A 16,284-nucleotide genomic window follows, 5' to 3' on the forward strand; every position below is an offset into this window, starting at 1 on the left:
TATTCCGTCCACTGGTGGACGGAAAACACAGTTCCCAGTTGATAAAAAGTCGATTTGACAATAAGGAACGTCGGAAAGTGAAAGTAGAAATCTATATTCTTTGATTTTGTTGGCGATCAAGACAATTAGCAAGCTAAATGCTAATGTTTTATGGGTTTTCGAGATATTAGAAATGTCTGAAGCTGATTCTAAGAAAGTGTATGTATTAATTTTACCCACTCCTAATCTGATCTAAATGTAATGTAATGTAACTAAGACTAAAGGTATCAGAGTGGTGAATACCGAAAAGGAGGTGGAGGATGGTCTCATTCCCAGAGAGTTAGTCGACTTGGGTTCCGAATATAACCGTTCTGTGAACTGTGGAGGTGCTCAAGTAGAAATAGGATAAAAAATAGTAGCGATAGCCGATTTTTTTCATGTAACGTAAAGGCAGCCGAGAGACTATAACTCTATATTTCATGTGGCTGGTTGCGGCTATGGATATTAAATTATGTCTCTCAGCTGTCATAGTCGTATCCTAGGCCTAGATGTTTCAGTTTCACAGTGTAGCACTTTATTATATTATTATATTCTACTTTTAAACTTAATCCATTCGCCATCACAAACTTTCAATTAGTTGCAATGTCCAATAAATATTACGATTTAAAATTTAAGATAAGTTTCATTTTTATAAGTGGTGTGATTTTCCTAGTTTCAAAAACAACTTGTTAAGTCGGTTGATGCTTATGACTTATTACTTACTATGTTTCCCATCAGTTTCAATATTGCAAGTTTGAGGGGGTATCTTTATTTAGGCGTGCTTTGAAACTACGGAAGTCCTTCTCGAGTAGGTATATGAGACCATAAGTTTGAGTATAAGTATCGTGTTAAGAAGACGAAGATAGCGATTTCATGTGATGAGCACCCACAGTCCAGTGGTTCAGTTCCTTCGTAAACTCCGGTTCCTCGACCACCCACATAAAGAAAGTGTTGGTAAAGTATTAAACATCACAGTAAGGCTTTTATTCAATTTGTAGAGTTTATTGAATAAAGCAAAACACCTCAAAATATGAAACATGCACGATGTATAATAATAGCAACACGGAGCTCAGGGAAGGCACCTACATCACTACGGTATCATTGATGGGGAATGTTTAGAAAAATGGGAATTCCTGTTTGGGTGTTCGATATGTCTGAATAAAATGACAATAAATCACAAAATGCAATATATAAAAATTAGTGAATTGTTAGAGGTGAAAATGTAGCATCATAATAATATTCATACAAATTGTCGGGTAAGACAGCAAGTTTGTTATTACATAATGTAAAATATGCATTTTGAAGGCATAGATGTGCCTGATCTAGGGATTGTAAATTTGTCTTTTAAAGTTTACTGTAATAGGAGAAATATCTCTCTAAAAATGTATCAACCAACACAGAATACATTCTACTAAAGAGAACAATAATATTATCAACACGCAGTCCTCTGCTTTGGTTATGGAATGGTCAGAACACACACTCACACACATACCATTATGGCTCGTGTGTTAGACACACAATAGTTTGAAGTTGGGCCATTGCTTCACACACGTAGTCACACACTGATGCTATTACACTCATGCACTTGAACCAATGTCATGTGAAAGAGCTAGCAACACTGATCTTTACCCCAAAATTACCATTGGAAAGTTGTGACTGAAATCCGAAATCGTGTGCCGTTAATAAAACATGGTTAAAACAGTCAATATGGAGTTCTTATTAACAGACTGTATACCAAAATGTTCGTCTTACATTAATAAAGAGGAAGATCCAGATTTCAAAATAACACATTATTACATAATATGACGCAAATGTTACACAATTAAAATCGGCTAGACATTAAAAAAAAAAATAATTTGCTATATATCACTTTGGATTCTTTATGATTTCTATGTCAGTTATTATTTTTGATGACCGCGATACGTTTTTTTCATTTCACTCTACAGTTACGGGCTTATAATACCTAAAAAGTCCAGCCATGATAAGAAGAAAGCATCAAACTCAGCCTTCAATGTCTTTGGTGATGATCAGGAGAGTGACGAGGTTAGTTATTGTTAACATAATTTATATGGTATGAATTTCATTTGCTATTTAGGCCTATATTATAAATATCAAATGAAATTCAACCCAATCATTCTTCTATTAAACTTTCAATATACATCCAAATCATTCTTCTATATACTTTCTCTGTATGGAATAAACTACTTGATGAGATCATTTCATCATCATCATTGCCTTTTTCATCTTGGGTCAGGGTATAGGCCACAGACAAAGTTTCCATCCTTCTCTATCTTGAGCTAACTTTTAAAAATCTTGTTCCATGTCTTATCACTTCTCTGTATATATATCAGCTTCTTTAACTCTTCTCCATATTTCTCATGCCTTCCCCTTGTTCTTCTGCCCTGAGGGTTCCTGTCCAATACTTTCTTTGTTATAGTGGAGTAATTCTCTCTAAGGGTGTGTCCAATCAACCTCCATTGTCCTCTCTTTCTCCGTGTTGTTCCCATCCTCTAAGTGACATCTGGGCAAACTTAGAATTATTCCTACTCCCTGTGTTTGAATCCCATCCCCTCTCCCTACATATAAAATCTACTCCCCAGACTTGAAGTGTTTCAGATTGTATCCATTGGGTTTTGCTTACTCCAAGTATATGCAGCCTGTATTCTCATCTCTGTCACAACTTGAGAGCTTTTTCCTGCTTCTTACATGGTGCGAACGTAGGCAATTCGAAGCTGCTTGTTTGGTGAAGACGTCAGCGGGTCAACAGAGTCTTTTCGGCTCTGTTTGTTTTCCTTCATAAATTCTGTCATTGTAGAAACTCTTTGGTAGCCCAAGCTAAAAAAAGGATTGATTTGTCTGTAACAATTTTGAGTTTTACGGAAGTGGTGTTAATCCTTCAACAACCCCCAATCTGGAGGACCAAGTGACTTAAAAAGTGGGAGTCACACACGATTAGTCGCCTTTTACGACATGCTGGCTTGGCGTTGGGCTATTCTTGTACCCTTTCTGTTGAGGGACCCTGGAAACCAAGCTTGATGAGGTCATTTAAAATGCACTAAAGACTTTCACTTCTATTCAAATTACTTTTATTTTTGTGTAATAGTGATAGCTCATACTCATTATACGTTTTATTGGGAATCATTTTTTGCATATTACATTGTTTTTTTATATTTTAAAACTTTGTTTCAGGATGAGAAAATCAAAGGACCTATTGGCCCATATGGGGTTACAAAAACGAACACCAAGTTGAATCTCCAGGTAAGTGAAACAATTTGTAACAATTCATGTAGGAATTTTGATATTTCATCAGTTATGCAGTGATGATTATCTTCCGCAGATCCACGGAATTCCAGGATTTTGTGATATTCTCAAAAATTTTCTGCTGATTTTGCCAAGCCAAATATTTTGCTCTGATAAAAGCTCCCATTTTTGTGGCATCATATGTCAAAAGTGAGACAAGGCAATTGATGGTTGAAAAGGAAGGGGATGGGGGAGGGGGTAAGTGAGTCTAGTTATGGCATTGGTTGTTGGCCCAGGAAAATTGGGTAAAAGACACAAAACTGGAAGAATCATTGTCAGAAGACGGAAAAAAAAAAGTAGATTTTTTTGGGTGTCAAAATCTGAACATTATGCTAACCGTGCCATAATGTTTCTTTATTATCCATCCTCTAACATGTGTTATGCTTTAACCCTCTTACTGCTCAGAAACACAATTGTGGCTTTCCTGGTAGACCGCTCAGAGGCACTATTGTGGCTTTAGAACTCAGTTTCATTATTGAGTCTGGTTATATCGCTTAAATATCTCTGGCCGATAAAATCTGCTTGTTTTCACTTGCTACCGTAAAGACTTTGTTTTGCTAACAACAATAATGGATTTGGCTTTGTTGTTATGTTCTACCGATGTCAATTGATTTTTTTCTCCCCCAAAAGTCTATTCTCCCTATAATAGTAATAAATGGACACATATATTGCATTGCTTTCATTTGTTCTGTTAAAAACATGAACATTGCTATTTATTTTTTACATTTTCTAAACTTTTGATTCATTTTTGTCTTGCTGTTGGAAAAAAGTTGATGGAAAATCCATGAGCTAATTGACTTTTATATCTGAATAAAATGAAAATATGATACTTTCATCTTGTTTGCTGTGAAATTATTTTTACATAACTGTCTAGTTGTTGGTAGTTTTGATATAAATTGTTTTGCCTTCGATCATTTTTTTGTACACCTGTGTCAAATTCAAAATGAATCCGGATTTTAACCTACATTTTGAATGCACTATGATTTTTTTACTTGGCAGTAAGAGGGTTAATGTTAAAATGAAGCACAAATATATTGATTTGAATTTTTGTAAATAAGATGAATACTTATAGAATTTTCATTTAAAATCCTGATTACAGGACCTTATCCAAAAATGTAGCAAGCAACTTTTACTGTCTGTTTAATGCTCGAAGAAAGTGGGAAAAATTATTGTTGGTTTAAAGGCCTGCCCTATTGATAAAGAGGTTCCTAAAGATCAGTTGCTAGAGCTTTTGCCTCACAAGGAAAGAAACTTTTATTGATCCCAAGTACAGTCAAGATTATTTCTGACACCCTAGTCTACCCAGCAATGATCGGATAGTTTGGTCTGGTTGGATATGGAGATAAGAATTTGCAATAGACTAGCATCCTATCCAACGGTATATGAAGCAAATAATTACCATTGTCCATTTAACACTTTAGAAATAGGGATAGACCCTGGCTCCAAGAGTCCAATGACTCTGAAGGACTGCCACTGGTATGATGATAAAAGATAAAATAAGACCTAGTTAATTGATAAGATAAATTATTTGTTTACTTATATTCTTTTATTATAAATTAACCATATTTACGGTGAAAATAGAACCAGATGGACATTGAGAAAGCCATGATGGAGGATCCAAATGTGTACGAATATGATGAAATTTATGATGACATCCAGGCAAGCAAGCCCCAGTTTGGAAAGCAGGAGGAAGCCAAACAGAAGAAAAGTAGCAAGGTAATTCCTTATAACAAGAAGGAGACGAATTATTATCGAGTATGCTGAATCTGAAACGGAAACTGCAGCCATTCATGTGTTTGCTTTGTTAATTGTTCAAATTCACAGGATGAATGATACATTGGTTTTGCTTAAACTATTCTGTATTTCTCTGTCAGTACATGATTAAAACTTATAAGAATGTTGAGCAAATCCATTGGGTAGGCTAGGTTAAACTTGCATTGAGACTTGTCAAGTGTGTTGCTTTGACTTTGGATGATGAAGGGGGAAATCCTACAGTTTGACAGCAAAGGGGTAGGTAGCTGTTTTAGTTCTGAATACTCAGGTGGTCTGTGAGCATAACCATTCAAGGGCCCATCAGCTGTTCCCCTTCCCTCCTCCCCCCCCCCCCCCCCCCTGTCTCAAAGTTATACACTTTTGTTATCCAATTAAACATGCTCTTTGTGTCATTTGCCACCCATTAACAAACAGTTAAATGCAAAGAGTGTGATATAATTTTTCTTTAGGCTGTTTATCTCATACTTTACCATGTTTATAACCTTAAAACTTGTTTTGTATTGATATGAAAATATTATGTTTCATGTACTTGATAAGCATAAATGCTGATTTTGCTCTCTGCAGTTATTTAATAAAACCTTTTGAAACCTCCATCTTGGTAGGCTGATCATGTAAAGAACCAAAATATTTATTGTTCACAAGATATGATTAGTTGTGTGCTTATTTTATTTCAAACTGTTTTTAATATTTTAACTTTTAAAAATTCAAAGAGAATGAGCCAACACTTTTTCAACACTACTATTTAAAAAAAATATATTTTGTCGACAGCCCCAATACATTACAGGGTTATTGAAAGCAGCAGAGGAGAAGAAAAAGGAACAAGAAAGAAGGAATGAAAGAAAGGTAGATCTATATCTTTATAAGTACTTGCAGAACATACATTCTTTAATCATGAGTTTATATATATATATATAAATTGTCCCTTACCATATGTGTCATTTCAAATCGATCCACTTACGAATATACAGTTCTCCTTGTGATATTAAGCATTCTTGCGACATTGGTTACAGACTGTCCAGCTTGAAGATGACCAATGGCACGTGCATGCTGTTCTTAACTAAGTCGTGACATCGCGTAGATTAATGGATGGTATTTTGCATTGTGTTTTCCTGCCTTGAAAATGTTTCAAGAAGACACAGATGGCAAAAAAATTAATCTACACACTTCCTGTCCAGAGTAAGGGGCTAAAAGGTCATTTTAGTATGTGCACGACATGGTGAGCAAATTTCAGGTCAAAAACAAAATATCAACTATCGGTACACAGAAAGGCTAATGGTAAACAACTCAGTGGAAAATCATTAGCCTATGCCAATGGATAAAAAAGTAACATTGATAATTAATGTGTATACTTTCTTTTGATCTCAAGTATATATAATGAGTAAAATCAACTCACATTTCGTCCAACAATACGGCCATTTTGACACCAAGGCGTCTCATCAATTGTCAGTTGTGTGATCTTCTTTGATGGAGAAGAGATCTGTGGATTAGAGTGTTGTTTGATGCGTAAAGGCATGTAAAGGAGCAGAATGGTGTATGTTTTTTTATTAAGTCATGAAAAAAAGAAATGTGGGGGGGAGGGGGGGGGGAAGGAGGGAGTTGTTACATTGGGAGGGATAGTCTTGGGAAATGTCTTGCTTCCATTGTTACTTTTGCATAAAGGAAGAATGCTTGAGTAATCCAGGATAGATTTTAAAAAAATGTCATTGAAAATACTAAAATTGCAACTATCTATGATTCGGACTGTATTCTTGTTCATCTGACAGGTGCAAAAAGAGAGGGAGGCAGAGGGAGAGAAGTATGCACACAAAGAAGCCTTTGTGACATCAGCATACAAACAAAAGATGTTGGAAAGACAAAAGGAGGAGGAAGATGAAAGAAGAAAAGAACAGATAGAAGGTAGGATATGTCATGCTTCAAGGTTGTTTTAGGTTTATCTGATAAATTTGATCTGGAACTAAGATATGGAAACTTAATAGAGTAATCAAAATCTAAGAGAAATGAACAATTCTCTAAATAGAATTAAAATCCATGAATGACAATGTTTAGATTTAAATAATAAAAAAAAAGAATAATAAAGAATTTAATTTTATTTCACAAACTTGTTTCACACATTTGTATTGATTTTCGGGAAATGACAAATTAGGACATTTTACTGATAAATCAAACTGATTCATGTAACGATAGAAGACAGAGATTTACACTGATTGTTTGACGTTTTCATGAATTGCTTATTGTTTATATATTTTAAAGCTAAGCAGTGATTGTATTGAAAAAAAATGTTTTTTTTTCCAAACAAATGTTTAGGTGATAAAAGTCTTGTAAAACAGCACATTTTAAAAAATTACCTTGAAAAAAAGTTTCATACTTTTATTTAAAGATTCATTCAGAAAGGGACAGCATTCTGGAGTCAAGCATTTCCGGTGTGTTAAATTTCAGATCTTTGGACCCAGTCAATCGATGCAAAATGTTACACGGGCAAAGAAGTTCAAAATGTTAATTTAGACTACTGTTATAATTTGATTATGTCAAAATTCTTATCTTTCTTAACCCCCCCCCCCCCTCCTATAGCAATGACGGATGTAACCAAACAAAAGGATTTAGGGGGATTCTACAGATACTTGTATCGCCAAACTACAGGCCAAGAAGAAGACATAAAAGATGGTCACACACATGACAAGTATGATGTTAAGATGAATTAATAATACTTTATTTTAGGCTGTTTGAAATTGACACTGTGATAAAAGTTCCATTTTATGAGGCATTATCTTTTAGGTTCTGTGAATTAAGATTTATGTCAGTATTTTCTGTAACAGGTTTTCTCTCACAATAATTGCTCTCTTCTACTAGTGTTGTATGTCGACAATTTTAAAGATTCAGAGCAGACTCAATGAATAGAGTAGTCACCTCATAGGCAAAAGGACCTGTGCAGTTTGTTTTTTTCTCAACCTCCGTCCACCCGACAAGGATTGGGTAGCTGTTTCTGTTAGTTGTGATGGAAAGTACTTTACCAAAGACGGGTGTCCTATTTAAAGGATAACAAGCAATTGTTACTGTCCTTTTAACGCTACAGACTGGGATAATCTTTTACTCAAGGGATACTTGAAGGCCTGCTGTAGACCCTGGACTTGCTCTCCTCATTACAGTGCCATTGACAAACCTTTCCTATTGCCCAAATAACAAAGGGATTTAAAAAAAATTAGAATTGGCACTGGGGTTGTCATCAGTATTCTTTCTTTAATGATATCATTCAATGATGGGACTATTGGTTCTTGCATTTAGAACTTATCAGCACTGCGAAAACATGAATAATTTATTTATTAATAACAGTGGATTTAGAAGAGCATGATAGTCAAAGATAGATTTGGTATGTGTATGTGTATAGGTAGAGATATTTGTGTAAATTCATGTCTGTATTAAGTATATCCTTAAAATTAATTTGATTTTAAATCACAGAATTAAAGAGGAACCGCCAGATGATGTTGAGCCAAAGAAAGAATCATTGAGCAGGAGAAAACGTTCATCCTCATCATCATCCTCTTCTTCCTCCTCATCGTCATCTTCTTCAGTCAGGTAAATTTATCGATTGTTATTTGTTATAGTTCTTTTTTACTTACTTTTATTTATTGTCTTTATAATAATACTTACACTTCAATTGTATTTGCCCAACGTTTTTAAGTTTAAGGATTATCATGTATCATCTGTAGAATACAACTACAGCTTTCCCCCTCACTAGAATAATCACTGAATGGAATAGCTTGCCAAATATTGTGATAAAACCCTGTAAGTGGTAATTGGAGTCCTTCAGGGCATTTTTTATGTAACTTTTCTTCTTTGTAAAGTTGAAGTGATGGGCGCTGAGGGGCAATTTTACAACTCAACTATCCAGATTCAGATCCAGAAAGAGCCGAAGGACTACTTTTTATGGATGTAGATAATTACAGATTTGAGCAAAATTATCTAAACATGTGGAAATGCTCTGCAAAACAATGGAGGCCATTTATCTAAGACTATCCCTCCAGAATGCAAGATACAACATCAATGCATCTACCGACTAACAGCAAACAAGAAACACAAAATAAAATTACCCGATGATAGGAGAGAAATCATCGAGATGTTAACATTGCAACACACATCCTGGCCCTTCTATAATACTTGGCGACTTTAATTTTCATTTCGACAACGTCACATACACCGCTAGATTGTGTGAGTCATTATCGGAGAACAACATGTGCCAGATCGTAACAGCGCCAACCCACTCTGCTGGTCATATTTTAGATTGGGTAATTGTGGAAAATTCAGAGTCCCAAAAAACCAATGCCATCATCGAATACCTCCCATTTTCTGACCACTCCCTCATTTCTTTCAATCTCGACGTTTCAAAACCATGCCAAGAAACCACCACCACCTCAACCAGAAACATCAAAGGGATTAATTTGAACAATTTCAGAGGCGATTTAGAAACAATACCTACTAAAAATTCAGTGATTTCTGCAGACCAATGGAATAGTCTCATCGAAACGCTTGACAAACATGCGCCATTCCAAACAAGGACTGTCACCAACCAGAAGTATGCTCCATGGTATACGTCGGACGTTAAAGAAGCTAAAACGAAGTGTAGGGGAGCAGAAAGACTGCTGAAACATCAGGTCTTACGATTCATCGTGAATTATACAAGAATTCACGCCTGGAAGACAAAGACCACATATTTTCTTTCAAAATTAGAAACTTCTAAATCTTGCAAACAATTATTTAACATCTGCAATGATCTTCTTGGACATGAAAGATGCACTTCATTACCATCTACAACCAATCAAAGAGACTTGCCAAACAAATTTGTCAACTTTTTTCAAGACAAAATCCATAACATTTGTTCAGAACTAGATCGGCATGAACCATCTTTAAGTCTTTAGATACAGATAGATACATTCTGTGGTACCCCTTTAGACAAGTTTCATCCAGTTTCATAAAAGAGTTGATCACAAAAGCCCCCCATTATATCCTGCGACCTTGATCCCTTACCAGCACAGCTTTTGGCCAGCTCCATCGATACATTATTACCATCCATTACATCAATCATAAATACATCCTTACTGACTGGGGACATTCCATTGTGTTTTAAAAGTGCCCTCATCAAACTACTTCTGAAGAAGCCATCACTGGACCACAATATATTAAACAATTATCATCCTGTATCAAATTTACCTTTTCTGTCAAAACTTTTGGAGAAGGTAGTACTGACACAATTATCATCTCATCTTAAGAACAACAGTTTGGATCAACCCTTTTTAGTCAGCCTACAAACAGCAACATAATACTGAAACGGCGCTTCTTAAAATCTTTAATGACTTGTTATGTAATGCCGATGCTAACAATATCAATGTATTATGCCTTTTAGATCTTTCTGCTGCTTTTGACACCATTGACCATGACATTTTGTTAAGAAGACTAGAAAATACGTTCAACGTACAAGGAATTGCCCTTAAATGGTTTACATCATATTTACATGTTCGATGGCAGACTGTCGTCGTGAATGGTGCTCAGTCAGAGCAAGTTTGATTAAACTTTGGAGTGCCACAAGGCTCTGTTCTTGGCCCTGTCCTTTTTGCTGTCTATATAGCGTGATATCCAGATTCAATCTGAGGTATCATTTTTATTCAGATGATACTCAAATTTATGATTCAGTACCCCTAAGTCATTTATGATTCTTGATACAACGAATTTCGAGCTGTTTTAATGAGAATAACTCTTGGATGTACCATAACAAGTTAAGATTAAATGATAGTAAAACAGATTTTAATGTGTGGAAGGCAGAGTATCCTTAAACAGGCAAATAAATCACCTATTACTCTCGGAAATGGTACCTACAATAGAATTTTCAAATAAAGCAAAAAACCTTGGCATCATCATTGATAAAGATCTTTCCATGAAACCATGCTGCATAACACCATATAATCTATGCACATTGATATGAAAATAATAAGCAAAATTCGTCATTTAATACCGACGCATATAGCAGAACTTTTGATGAATTCCCTTCCGCTAAAGACAAAATGAGTAAACTTCAGGTTGCTCAAAATAACGCAGCCAGACTCATTTATGCAATAACCAAAAATACCTGTCAGCAACTCTCCTTTTCCGTGAGTTACATTGGCTTCCTGTGGAAAAAAGAGTTGCCTATAAGATATGTACTGTTGTCTACAAATCCTTGACCTTCTAAACTTATATGTCCCTAATAGAAACTTGAGGTCAAGCAATGACCAATTAATCCTTGTCAAACCTAAGACATTGCGTAAAATAGGTGAACATTCTTTTCAATTTTCAGCCCCCCATTTTTGGAACTCTCTCCCATCACACGTGAGATGTTCGGATTCGTTGACAACTTTCAAATTTCGTTTAAAGTTTTATCTTTTTACGTCAAAAGTTGCAATACTATAACATATTTTGCTGTTGTTAAATTGAATTCGTATCACTTTTTCCATCTTTAAAAAAAATTGAACTTTTATATAGCGCAATATCCACTAAATGTGCTCAAAGCAGTAGGGGTCTCTGGCCAACAGCAACATTTAAAATTTAGGATGGGACGTGATGCCTGTTAGGCGATGTTACAATTTTTTTTTGGACAGGGACAACGCTGTAAACGGCCAGGTACTCATTTTACACCTGAGTATGGTGAGAGAATGTGAGTAAAGAGTCTTTTCCAATGACTCAACTATGCGCAGAGCGAGGCTTGAACCCAGGACCTCCTGATCTGAAAGCGAGTGTCATACCACTAGACCACATAGCCGCACTTTTTCCATCAACACTTGTCTTACCGTAATATGTTTTGTTTTATATCACTGCAAAGCACTTGCCTGTGACAACGGGGTAAAGCTCTATATAAATGCAGTGATGCCAAAACTGCGGTGGTTTCACCGGAGAAACCTCCGGTCTGGAGCAAAAAATTCCGGGCTCCGGGCAACTTCTGTCAAATTCCGGTGAGGTCAATTTGTTACAAGGATACCTTTCCCCCCCCCCCCCCAAACCACCAAATCTTCATCACTGCCTCTAGTATTACAACCATCATCACTACCACTACTACTGCAACCACCACCACCTTCACATCATCATCAGTACTACAACCACCACCACCTCTACATCATCATCACTACCACTACCACAACTACTATCACTATTACAACCACCACCACATCATCATCACTACCACTACTACAGCAACCACCACTACCACATCATCATCAATACCACTACTACTACAACCACCAGCATCACATCATCACCACCACTACTACTACAGTCACCACTACCACATCATCACGACCTTTACTACTACAACCACCACCACCACATCATCATCACAACCACTACTACTACAACCACCACCAACACCATTACATCGTCTTTACCACTACTACTACAACCACCAACACCACATCATCATTACCACTACTACAACCACCACCACCACATCATCACTACCACTACTACTACAACCACCACCACCACTTCATTACCGCTACTACTACAACCACCACATCATCATCAGTACCACAACTACTACTACTACAACCACCACCACCACCACATCATCATCACTACCACTACCACAACTACCATCACTATTACAACCACCACCACATCATCATCACTACCACCACTACTACAACCACCACAACATCATCATCACTACTACTACTACAACCACCACAACCAAATCGTCATCACTACCACTACTACTGCAACCACCACTACCACATCATCATCAATACCACTACTACTACAACCACCAGCATCACATCATCACTACCACTACTACTACAATCACCACTACGACATCATCATCACGACCTCTACTACTACAACCACCACCACCACCACATCATCATCACTACCACTACTACTACAACCACCACCACCATTACATCGTCATTACCACTACTACTACAACCACCACCATCACATCATCATTACTACTACTACAACCACCACCACATCATCACTACCACTACTACTACAACCACCACCACCACATCATCATTACCGCTACTACTACAACCACAACCACCATATCATCATCACTGCAACTACCACTACTACTACAACCACCACTACTACATCACTACCACTACTACTACAACCACCACCACCACATCATCACTAGCACTACTACTACAACCACCACCGCCACATCATCATTACCACTACTACTACTACTACAACCACCAACACCACATCATCACTAGCACGACTACTACAACCACCACCACCATTACATCATCACTACCACTACTACTGCAACCACCACCACCACATCATCATCACTGCAACTACCACTACTACTACAACCACCACCACCACATCATCACTACCACTACTACTACAAGTACCACCACCACTTCATCTTCATCACTACCACCACCACTGTTACTACAACCACCACCACCACATCATCATCACTACCACTACTACTACAACCACCATCACCACCGCATCATCATCACTACAACTACTACTACTACTACTACTACAACAACCACCACTTCATCATCATCATCATCATCACTACCACTACTACTACAACCATCAGCACCACATCATTATCATGAGCACTACTACTACAACCACCACCACCACCACATCATCACTACCACTACAACCACCACATCACCATTACCACTACTACTACTACTACAACCACCACCACCACCACATTAATCATCACTACCATTTGTACTACAACCACCATCACCACCACATCAACAACACTACCACAACTACTACAACCACCACCACATCACAACTACTACTTCAACCACCACCACCACCACCATATCATCATCACTACCACTACAACTACAACCACAATCAGATCTTCATCATCACTACTACTATTACTACAACCACCAACACCACATTACCACCAGTAGTACAATCTCTACCATTAGGTTTTGGCCCTTTACTTCATTTGAAATAAGGAAACTTTGGGATTGTATTTGGCATTGTGTTTATGTATCATTATGTAATTCTAATGTTATCTATTTAGAACTATACATTATGTAAACACAATATCAAATACCATTCGAATTCCTTTTTCTTGTGTGCGGAAATTCCTCTTTCGGCATTGAAATTCCTACGAGTGGTGTCTGAAACTCCTGTGAGCCAAATTTAAAGTTGGCGTCTCTGTAAATGCCATTTATTATTATTATTATATTCGCTTAGCAGTAGATACTCATTTCCCAAATAAAGGTACCGGTATCAGTACTGTATTTAGTCAAGATTTTTTACTGACCCCTTGGTTATCCGTTGTAGAAGGGAAGCTGAGAAAGTACTATGCAATAGAATCTGTGTAAAGTCAACTTCTGTTTTTTATCTAAGAGTGTTCCATTGATATTGGATAAAGTCAACCTTGCTTCAAGTCAACCAATCTTTCTAGTCCAGTGGTGTTGGATTTATCAGGATTCCACTGTAATATCCTATCCAAATAGTGGGAATTGTTACTATCTGTTTGCAGAAATTTGGATAAACTCTTCATAAGCTCTTGAGAATTACTGTTCTATTGATTTTTAAAAAGATTAATGCATCCCATTTATATCTTTTTTTTTTGTTTTTCAGTAACAAACCTAATTCAGGAAGAAAATCAGAATCCCAGTCTCAATTTCATAAACACAAAGAGCCTTCAAATACCAATGAAAGGCACTTTCGTAAAAGACGTGCTGATTCTTCATCCGATAATGATGATGGTTATAAGAGTAGAAAAAATGAGGATGAAACTAAAGGAGTAAAAGATAGGCAATCATCTGACATCAGAGGTCGATATGAAAAAGAATATCATTCTAAACCTTCAGGAAATAGTAAAATGCACAGTAGAAAGTCAATTTCTCCACAACATAGAGATAGAGTAGATGATATCAATACAAGAATAGGAAGCAGGAGAAGAAGATCAAGGTCACCTTTGTCGCCAGATTATAGAGAGAATAAAGATAGAAATAAAGCGGGCATAAGAGATAAGAGAAAAAGCTTATCAAAATCACCACCGCTACAGCTAAAGCATAGAAGATCACCTGACAATCAGAAACAAAGGATAAGAAGTAGGTCAAGGTCTCTGTCGAATTCAAGAGAGGCTCATTCATCAAATGGAAAATATAAGGGTGAATTACATGGGCATTCTTCTAGAAAATACAACGAAGAGAGAGACAAAGCTGCAAGTGATAGAAGAAAAGACAAAAGGGATCATGATGAGAGAGGCAAGGCTACGAAGCAAGTTGACAAAAACAAAAGACATGAGAGAGAAGTTTCAGATGATGGCAATGATGATGAAGCAACTCTACCCAGTCAAAATGTTGAGAAACCACCCAGCAATATTATTAAGTCAAAGGCAGCGCCTGTTGATCCCAAGGATAAAGTTTATCCTCACCACAATTCCCCAAAGGACATAGAGGAAGCCAGAAAACGATATTTGATACGAAAATTAGTTCGCGAAAAGGCAAGAGGGTCCTAATTGTGTATGCTTTTGTTTCATTGTTGATGTATGTATGTCATTATTGTAAAATTAATAAATGGTAATCTGATCAACCTTTCACTTCAATTTGTATATATGTTTTATTTTTTAAAGTACAAATTACATATATCTCCATTGGCTTAAGAGGTTTCTGGAATAGATTGGAGGTTATCTTGGTTTATCAATATAGTGGACTCCTGATATTGGAGTTGACTTTTAGAGTGTTTATATATGCGGATTCCACTGTATCATTTAGCCTAAAGTTTGTTCTTTTTAAAAATCCTGGTAAAAATGAAAAGAACCTGTTTTGTCAGTATATTACACCTATGATATTTATCAACAGTGCTGATGAAATAATAAAACTAAACCTTTAGAAAGGCCCATTGACATTATCAATTACTCTACTCATCACGCAAAGTCCCCTGTTTGAATTGCGTTTTGATTTTTTTCTCACCTATCCAGTTCTAATCTATTTCTGTAACTGCTCTTTTGATAAGTGAAAGGCAGGTAGCTATAATTGGATGAATTAAGGAAGAAATTGTGACCTGAAAAACGCAAGAATAATATAGATAGAATGAAGTTGACGTCACTCGGGTCTTTGATATTGTTTTTTTGCCATCCATGTTTATGAGTAATTCTCACTTAAATGTATTATCCCGACTATAAAAGTTCATGGTTACATAGAGTTTTGTGTGTTG

General features: G+C 36.5%; 1 protein-coding gene across 1 annotated transcript; it reads left to right on the forward strand.

Moving 5' to 3' along the window:
- The first annotated feature begins 40 nt into the window (after nt 1-40).
- Nucleotides 41-15,673, forward strand: LOC144967271 (uncharacterized). Its single transcript, XM_078904309.1, has 9 exons — nt 41-198; nt 1,965-2,061; nt 3,208-3,276; nt 4,900-5,034; nt 5,860-5,934; nt 6,855-6,987; nt 7,660-7,768; nt 8,545-8,661; nt 14,701-15,673. The coding sequence occupies exons 1-9, from the start codon at nt 173-175 to the stop codon at nt 15,584-15,586; spliced, it is 1,647 nt and encodes a 548-aa protein (XP_078760435.1). The 5' UTR covers nt 41-172; the 3' UTR covers nt 15,587-15,673.
- The last annotated feature ends 611 nt before the right edge of the window (nt 15,674-16,284 follow it).

This window comes from Berghia stephanieae, chromosome 3 (assembly GCF_034508935.2).
Source record: "Berghia stephanieae isolate SIO BIC M18660-M18661 chromosome 3, UCSD_Bste_1.3, whole genome shotgun sequence".
In the NCBI taxonomy this organism is placed as follows: domain Eukaryota; kingdom Metazoa; phylum Mollusca; class Gastropoda; order Nudibranchia; family Aeolidiidae; genus Berghia; species Berghia stephanieae.